The 8,669-nt window shown below is 50.2% G+C and overlaps 1 protein-coding gene across 1 annotated transcript; it reads right to left on the bottom strand.

The window, feature by feature from the left end:
- Positions 1 to 1,441: 1,441 nt before the first annotated feature.
- Positions 1,442 to 6,071, bottom strand: LOC103528634 (cytochrome P450 1B1). The gene is made up of 3 exons (XM_030447683.1): positions 6,037 to 6,071; positions 4,250 to 5,260; positions 1,442 to 2,545 (listed from the first exon to the last, which is right to left on the bottom strand). Exons 1-3 carry the CDS (start codon positions 6,054 to 6,056, stop codon positions 1,933 to 1,935), a joined length of 1,644 nt encoding a protein of 547 aa, XP_030303543.1. The 5' UTR covers positions 6,057 to 6,071; the 3' UTR covers positions 1,442 to 1,932.
- Between the last annotated feature and the right edge of the window lie 2,598 nt (positions 6,072 to 8,669).

Genomic DNA, 8,669 nt, shown 5'->3' with positions numbered 1-8,669 from the left:
TAGGAATCAGTGATTTTTGCATTAGAATAACTATTCAGTTGTAGGTAACATTCTTCATATATTTTTTTTAACCACAGTACTTACAAAGGTCCAAGAAAAATCATCTTGCTAGCACTTGATCTAATGTAGATCTCCATATGAAAATACTAAATCTTTTATAAAGCTTCTCACAGGTATAGGCTAAGTTCTGGGATATCAGGAACTTGTACGTAATTCAGAAAAATACCTGAGGTTACTCCTCATGTATGTAACAGAAACCTGCTTTAGCTCTAGAAAAAGACTGATGTCATATCAAGTCAGAGACTGAACAGGTACATTACTACATTACTACTGTGTTACAGGGCAGTTCTTTGAGGCCTGATTCAGGTTATTAAAATCAGTAGCAAAGCTCCTACTTTCAAAGATCAGGATTGTGTTGTTAACCCAGCTCTTAGCAATGCAGTGTCAGTTCTGGCAGTGCTGTCAATGTGCCAGACTGGCCATCCAGCAGAAGACCCACTGCAAATCTTTACGTGCTTAGGTCTCAGCAGAGCTACTTTATTGTGCAGCACTGAACCCTTAACTCTACTAATACCTTATTTAGTACTAGGCTGAACACAGCAAGTCATGTGAGGTACACTCCTGCTACTCCAAAGAAGTGCCCAACATTTCAAAATCAAGTATTTAGGTAGGATGTTTGCTCTTTAGAGAAACACATGCTGCTTTGTGTGCACAAACATTATTCAGAGGTTCAGATTTCACTTGTGTGGTTTACTTAAACATAATAGGTTTAGGTTTTTATGTCCTTTATCTCTACAAAAAAATTAAAAGTACTTTTTCTTCTGCTACTGGGTAAATTAATCAGGACATGTAATGTTAGCTTTTTTTTGAGACTTCGTTTCATACAAATAATACTAGAAGTACATAGTTGATTTTTGGATATTCCATTTAACTCAGCCTAACATAATGAGCAGTGAGCAGGGGTGTACTTGCTGTAAGCTTTACTTCAGGCATGTGGCATTAAAGTTTGAACGTAAAAACCTCATTTCCAAATACCTCACCCATGAAGATTTTACTGGACTTTTCCTATATGCCTAAGGACAGGGATATCAACTCTTCACTAGAAAAATACAAAATTCAACTACTCCTTTATAAAACTTTCTAATTAAAATATCTTTTTGAATGAATATGCTAATGAAAAGATTAGCATATAGTTTGTATCACCCTTGCCATTTGGTGACATATCAAATCTGATCTTTCAAAATTTAATGAAAAGTTACTCTGAGGACATTCTGTTCAGTCATATATAAAATATTAATTTTATTTTCAAATGTGCTTATAAACCAGTCTATTTTTTCAGTAATTTACGTAAACACTTTGGAATACTAAAGGCAATACTTTACATTGTCATTTTACAAAAACCCCACATTTTATATGTGGGAATATTTATTACGGAGGCATGAATCCCAGCAGTCACAACACAGGAGTTGCTTGTGGCTGTGGCAGTTCCCAGTAGAATTCAGTTAATTCAGTGGCAGGCTGCAATGTTCTGAGCAACTTTTCTTTTTTTCTAGTAAGAGATTTCACCTTGGGATGTGGAGTCACTAAAGGTGAACTTACAAATTAAGGCATATTGTGTGGAGACATGGAGAAGACTGTACAAACAGTTCTGGAGATGCTCCAATAAGTCAGTAGATAAAAGCGCTTTACTAAGGCAGCCTCAGTGAACAAGCTAGAAAACAAAAGTCTTGCTCTCAAATTGCATATGTTTTAATATATTAAATTGTTCCCGAGGCTCTCCAAGAATTAAAAAGACTGAATTATACCTTGTGCAGTTGTATTTCCTGCTCTTGTAATGTTGTCTATTTTCCAAAAAGACCACCAGAACAAACTCTAACTTATTTATGTCTGAGAAGAGTGAGGGAGTTCATCTGTAGAGGCAAAGTTTGTTGCTTAGGCATTTGCTGACAGATGATTTTCATTGCCTGCTTTCTCTGCTTGCAGTCTTTGGACAGCCTCATCGAGCAAATCCATAGTATCTCTAAGTGTGACATTCAAGGTAAATGGCTTAGGTTTAATGGTCAGCCCATAGATAAAGTCCATTTTAGGGTCCTCATTTGGATTAGCAGTAAAGTTGCACTGATGCACCAGTATGGAGGTAAAGAGAAAGAGCTGCACCTTGGATAACTCCTCTCCAATACACCGACGTTTTCCCAAGGAGAAAATCATCACACTGCTAGTAAGATCTTTATTGATGAATCCGTTCTCATCCAGAAATCTTGTTGGATCAAAATCCTCTGGGTTGGACCATTTTGCTGGATCGTGATTCACTGACCACTGATTAACAAAAATCACCGTGTCCTTGGGAATAAGGTAGCCCATGATGAAGGTGTTGGTTGTGGTGGCATGTGGGATGGTGACAGGCACAAAGCTGCTGAAACGCATGGATTCGTACAAGAAAGCCATGATGTAAGGCAAGCGAGGCTGATCTTCAGCACAGGGCAGACGGTCTCTTCCAACAATCCTGTCCACTTCTTCTTGCATTCTAGCCTGCACGTTTGGATACCTGTCAGTTAAAGTAAGATGTGCATATGTTCAGAAGATTCTAGAAAGATTTTCTTAAAAATAATCCTTGCTGTAGACATTTTTCACAGAACCCCATGCCTGCCCTAGATGCTGCAGTTTGAGCAAAGTTTGATTATATTGCAAGAATGTTTAGACTTTGATGAGAAACTTCATGAGAGAAAAACCCAAACTTCCCACGCAATGGTGTAATTGTACTGAGAGTATTCTGATCCAATTTTGAAAATTCATTCTAACTAGAAGAATGAATACTTGTCCTTTCTAAATATTGGGCTTTCCATGGGAATGAGAATTTGGTTTTCTAGCCCTGCGACTTCTAAATGTTAGCATGGTTATCACTAGGCATATTACTTACATATGAAAGTCTGCAGCTTATTAAACTGAAAAAAAATCCTGCTAGTAACTGTCAAATTGCTTTATGAACATCCCACTCCTAGTATGTGTTTATACTTTTTACTAATGAATATCTAGATATGTTTTCTTAAGAATGTATTTCAAGACCACTGTCTTGAATTCGAGTAGTTTGGAAGACTACACAATAACCAAACAAGATCAAAATGTTAATAGATTTTGTCTGTTTTCTTCTGCCTGTCTAAAAGCATGAATTCCAACAAAACGCCTTTATTTGCTTATTTAAGTATTCAAGCCTGGCTTCTGCTTCCTTGCCTTTTCCTCCTGCAGCAGATCTCCCTGTTGAATGCTGGACAAACATAAGGGGAGAAACCCAACGGGCTGTGAGAACACTGGACATCATATCCTTAGCTTGAGGCAATAAATATTTGTCTGTTTTTCAAGAAGTGGCTGAGTAGATAAACTTTGCATAAGCCTATAAATGATGCAGATGATGAAAGAAAAAGCCAGGACAGGCAAGGAAATCGGTGTTATGCTGCCTTCTATTAAACCAGCTCCCCTATCTGAGGTTTTCCCCCTCGAAGAGCTGGTGCCAGGGCAGGGCACGGAGGGGTGTACTTGCCCTTCCCCAGTCACGCCATGGAGATAAAGGCACAGGCTGCTGGCAAATCAACATAATAGCGGGTTTGTAAACCAGTGCACGAACTCTTTATCTTGCTTAAGCAGTTGTTATCCTGTTCCTATGATCTCCTTGATCTTGACCTGCTAAGATCTGTTACTTTCAGGTCTTATTCGGCTGCCTTTTTTTGCCATCCCCTCTTAATGCACCATCCGCCGAAGTGGACTAGTATGTGGTTTGGTTTTTTTGTTTGTTTGTTTCGTGGGTTTTTTGGGGGGTTGTTTGGGGTTTGGGTGGTTTGTTTTTTTTTTTGGTTGGATAGTTTTTTGGGTTTTTTTCTTTTGTGGGGTTGGATTTTTTTTGTCTTATATCTTTTTCTGGCAAGTTTCCCAGAGCTTCCGTGTTAGTTAATCGAAAACAGCTGAGACACCCGGGTACCGCACGGCCCGGCCGCTCACTCAGACCGTCGGCCTTACGGCCGCGGCACCGTCGTCCGGCTCTCTCCCGACTGAACTGTTCGGGCGCTGGTTTGGGACGGGTTTTACCGCCGAGGGAGTCTTTCCATCGGCGGTGTTGCCCGCCCAGCGTCATTCAAAGGGGAGCCCTCAAGGATGGCGCTCACCCCGCGCTGACCCCCGTGTCCCCAGGGCAGGTGGGGAGCCCCGGCCTCCCGCCTCCGCCCGGGCGACTCTGAGGGCCCGTACCAGCGGCACCTACCTAATGAGGAAGATGAGGAGCCACTGCAGGGCGGTGGAGAGGGTGTCCTGGCTGGCGCCGAAGATGTCGGTGACGGTAGCGGGCACGTGCTCAAGCTGCAGCCAAGGCTGCTCCCGCTGCAGGCGGATGAAGGCGTCCATCATATCGCGGGGGGCGGCCCCCGGGCGCAGGCTACGCTGGTGCTGCAGGAACTTGCCGCGGACGAAACCGTAGAAGTCGCGGTTGAGGTCGCGGAAGGCGCGGTACGCGGCGCGGACGGGGCTGGGGAAGCGCTGGAGCCAGGGCAGCGTGTCCACCAGGCTGCCGGCGCCCACCGCCCGCCCGAACTGCTCGTTGCGCCCCACGAGGCGCAGGAATTCGCCGTCGCCGTGGCTGTAGCGGCGGCCGAAGCACAGGGCGCTCATCACGTTGGCCACGGCCACCACTAGGACGCGGGAGGGGTCGAGGAAGGCTCCGCCGGCGCTGCCCCGCACCAGCAGTGCCACCAGCGCCCGCGCCTCGCCCACCAGGTGCCGCTCCAACAGCCGGCGGGTCGCGGGGCTGCCGGTGGAGAAGGCCCGCACCGTGGCGTGCGCCGCCCGGCGGTGCAGCTTCCAGAGCTCCGAGTAGCCGCCGAAGGCGAGGCTGAGCCCCCCCGACACCAGCTGGAAGGAGGGGAAGGGCGGCCGGCCGGCAAAGGCGGCCCCCTGGCGGACGAGGGCCTGTCGGATGGCGCGCTCCCCGTTCAGCACCACCACGGGCCAGCGCCCCAGGCGCAGCTGGAAGACGGCGCCGTAGGTGCTGGCCAGGCGGGCGAAGGAGAGGTGCGGGGCGCTGCCCAGCTGAGCCGCGTTGCCGATCAAGGGCCAGGGGAAAGGGCCCGGCGGCGCCCGGCGCTGGCCCTGCCGCCGGCGCTGCTGCAGGAGGAGCTTGCCCAGGTGGATGGCGACGAGCAGGCAGAGGAGGATGAGCAGGGAGCTTTGCAAGGGGGAGATGCCGCGCAGGGCTTCCCCAAGCCTCTCGAGGGCCATGCTGCAACGGAAAGGGAAAGGTCAGGGGGCGGCGGCCCTGCGGAAAGGCTGGCAGGCTCCCCGCTGCCCGCAGGCAGATGGAAACGGGGACGGAGGTGCGCTGGTGTGCCGAAGGGGAGCGCCGGCAGCCGTCTCGGCTGGTGTGCCTCCCTCGTGTGCTCACAACTCACCCAGATTCTGTACGAAAAACAAGGGATAATCGATAATCAAGTGGCAAGAAGCACTCAATAAGTGATCAAAACTATATTTGGCAGAGGGGACCCTGCTCTCTTCCAGCCTCCCTCTCCCCAGTAGAGAAAGGTTTCAGACGGGGATCGAGAAGATTACTTCTGAGAGAGGCAGAAAGGGAGGCAGGAGGATGCTCTCGGGTGACGAGCCTCCTGCAGATGCAAAGCAGCCGCCGTGCGCTAGAGACAGGTTCATCCCGGCCCTGCACATCGCTACTCCCGACCAAAGAGCTCGTGCGAGAAACGGGCTCCCCGCGCCATCGCCCGAGCTTTCCGCTGCTCCGAAGTGGAGACCTCCACACATGGCCACGGAGCCCCTCTCTGTTCAGAGCCCAACCCTCCTCCCCTCACTTTGGTGCCCGTCTCGGCGGCGCAGGCTGGCGGCCGCAGGTCCCGCCGATGGGCTGTGGAGGATGCCTGGGGTGCCGGGCTGTCTCCCGCTTCCCATCCCCGTGCCCGCTCCTACCGTTTTCTCCAGCCTTTCTGAAGCAGCGAGGGGAAGAAGGGGTAAAGTACACGGCCTTCCCCGGGCTCCTGTTGTAGAACTGACCTGTTGCACGCTGCTTCCATCCGAGACCTCGAGGGGGATGGAGAGGAGCCGGACAGCCGGCGGCAGCTCTAACTGGCAGCTCCGGGAGGAGAACGGCAACGGCGACGTTCAGATCCCAGCCTCTGGGAAACTCATTAGGAGCTCCGGTTCCTGTCCCCCGGAGTTTGGCAAGTCATGTGCAGGCAAATGCCAATTGCACCCGATCCCAGCGCAGAGTTATTATCACCTTCCCAGAGCTTTAACCCTTCGGAGCTCGCCCCGCCGGCAGCCACCTGTCCGGTGCAGCCCCGCGGTTTGCCGCCTGCTGGGCTGCGGGGACGAGGCCACCCCAGCCCGCTGAAGAGAGTAAAAGGCGAGGGGCAAAGGCGAGGGGCTCAGAGGAGTCGGGGAAAGCGGCCCGCTGCCCCCTGGCTCAGCCGGAGCAGCCGCGTCTGGGCTCCTGCCATTGGTACTGGCGTCTTTAAATCCGCCGGCATCCGCGGCTCGGTGCGGGCGTGCAGCGGTTAGCCCCGCTTACAAATTGCCGCTGCCTGGCCCTTCCCCTGGCTTGAGAGGTCGCAGCTATTTGCCAGCTGCCCTTGGGCCCTCGCCAAGCGAAGCGGCCGAGACGCGGAGGCTTTTATGGACGGGGCCAAAAGTTTTCGCGGAGGAGGTGCCGGGAGGGGAACGTGGTGGCGGGCGGGCTCGCAGCCCTCCCTGTCGGGAGGCAAAGTCTCGCCTGCATCTTGGGGGCTGAGGGAGCCGGAGAGCTTCCCCTCCTCCGCTTGTCGCCTCCCCGTTGCGTGCGGAGTTTGCATTGCGTGAGCCGGGGCTGGAAAGCCTCCAGCCATCTCCTCCCCGGGCCCCTACCCCTCCTCGCAATACCTGACACCGGCTCGGGGGGAAGAAGGCAGGGAAGTGCCGGTCAGCTCACACCCCGGCCGGCCCTGCTGCCCTCCAGCCTCGCCCCAGCCCTGCACTCGCTTCTCCCCCGCTCACGGCGCTTTTTTTGTCCTCTAAAATCTGCACCTCTGTCCGCTCCGGCGGCTGGCGAGGAACGATGCGGCTATTGTGCTTCAAGCTCCCCCGATTCAAGCTTTCCGGATCCCCGTGGCGAAACCCCCAGGCATCAAGGGAACGGAGCTGAAGGGAACGGTTCCTCAGGAAAGAAGAACGCTCTTGCTTTGTTGTCATTTTTGCTGCACCAACCAAAATTATAAAATGCAGCATTTAGCTCAGATTCTCTGCAGTTAGGTCATGAGAAGAAAACGAGGTGGTTTTGTTAGCATTTATGGATTAGACGAAATTAGGTGCTGGGAGTCAGTGCAGCTCAGGGTGTGAACCCAGGCCTCGCTGGCTGTTGTTTTCTAATTTCGCTAAGAAGTGCAGTTCTGGCTGTTACTGTCCTGGGCGCCTCCAGTCGGTGGTACTACCTCTTGTTCAGAGTAATAGCCGTATCTCTGTGTGCCTCAGAGTGCATTGTGCTTCTTCCTGCCACCGCTAAGTGACAAGGGTGTCAAAACTACTTTTTTTTCCACACAGTGCTAGAGAAATTAGCTTCCCTCTTCTCAGCCCCATGTCTGGGATCCTCCAGTCCAGCCCAGCCCCAGCACATTGCCCAGCTTCAAAGAGGAACAAAGAAAGTTCCATCCCAATAACTTGGGACAAGCTTGGAGAATCTGTGTGATTTTATTTCTCCATCACCATCATAAGGTTGAAAGCACATTTCGCATGCTGTAACCACTCGGCTGTAGCATAGTCCTATCCTGACAGACAGCCTGCCCTCCATCACTCACATGGCAATGAAGAGACATGGGCTTCTCCCTGCAAAGCATGTTCTGGGCACTGGATCTGGGTGGTAAGGCAAGCTTGGATTAGTTATGAGAGCTGTAGATTATAGTGATGAGTATGTGCCGTTTTCCTGGTGACTGTGGTAATCAGTTGCCTAGTAGCCAGGATTTACAATTCTTGGTAGTAAGAACCTAAATTCCTTTCTTCGATGTAGTGCTTAAACTTGTTTGTACTGCAGTCAAAGTGGGAAATTGCCATTTTCTGGGGAGCAAGCAGAACAGATTCCATTCCAGCTCCCATGTAAATCTGATTTTATAAAGAAACAGTGTCCCCAAAGCAGCCAAACTCTGGTTGCAGTTGATAGGAGGAAGAACACTTCACCGTGGGGTTGCTGGAGGTGACTCTCTGTGTCATTTCTTAGCCTTTCTGCAAGTGGTCCTGCACCCACTTCATGTTTCTCATCTTTTAACTGAGGGTGTGCAGGTCCAGTGCATTGTATGCTTTGAGTCCTACTGACATTTTTTGTCAACATCATTCTGCAAGTGGGATTGATCCCTGGCCGCTAGCAGGCAGTACAGAGGAGGGAGCACATTTCTACTGTTTGAGCTGCAGATTAAGAATTTAAGACGTGAGCCCAGGAATTACTCACAAGTCCTGATGCAGGATTTTTTTCTGTAAGATATACTAATTTCTTTTTTTCTTATTTTTTTCCACTTGTCTTTGGTCTACAGGAGTTCTGTTGCTATTAGAAAAGACAGAAAGAAAAAAAAAAAATCTATTTTAGATACTTTGTTTTATTGTGGCAGTACCAGCTGGTCCCTGTGTTCTACATGCTTTACAGCCAGGGCATTTACAGTCTTGGC

Source organism: Calypte anna, chromosome 3 (assembly GCF_003957555.1).
Source record: "Calypte anna isolate BGI_N300 chromosome 3, bCalAnn1_v1.p, whole genome shotgun sequence".
NCBI classification, from domain to species: Eukaryota; Metazoa; Chordata; class Aves; order Apodiformes; family Trochilidae; genus Calypte; species Calypte anna.
The sequence above is the reverse complement of the archived record's forward strand: the minus strand, read 5'-3'. Positions and strand labels throughout refer to the sequence as shown.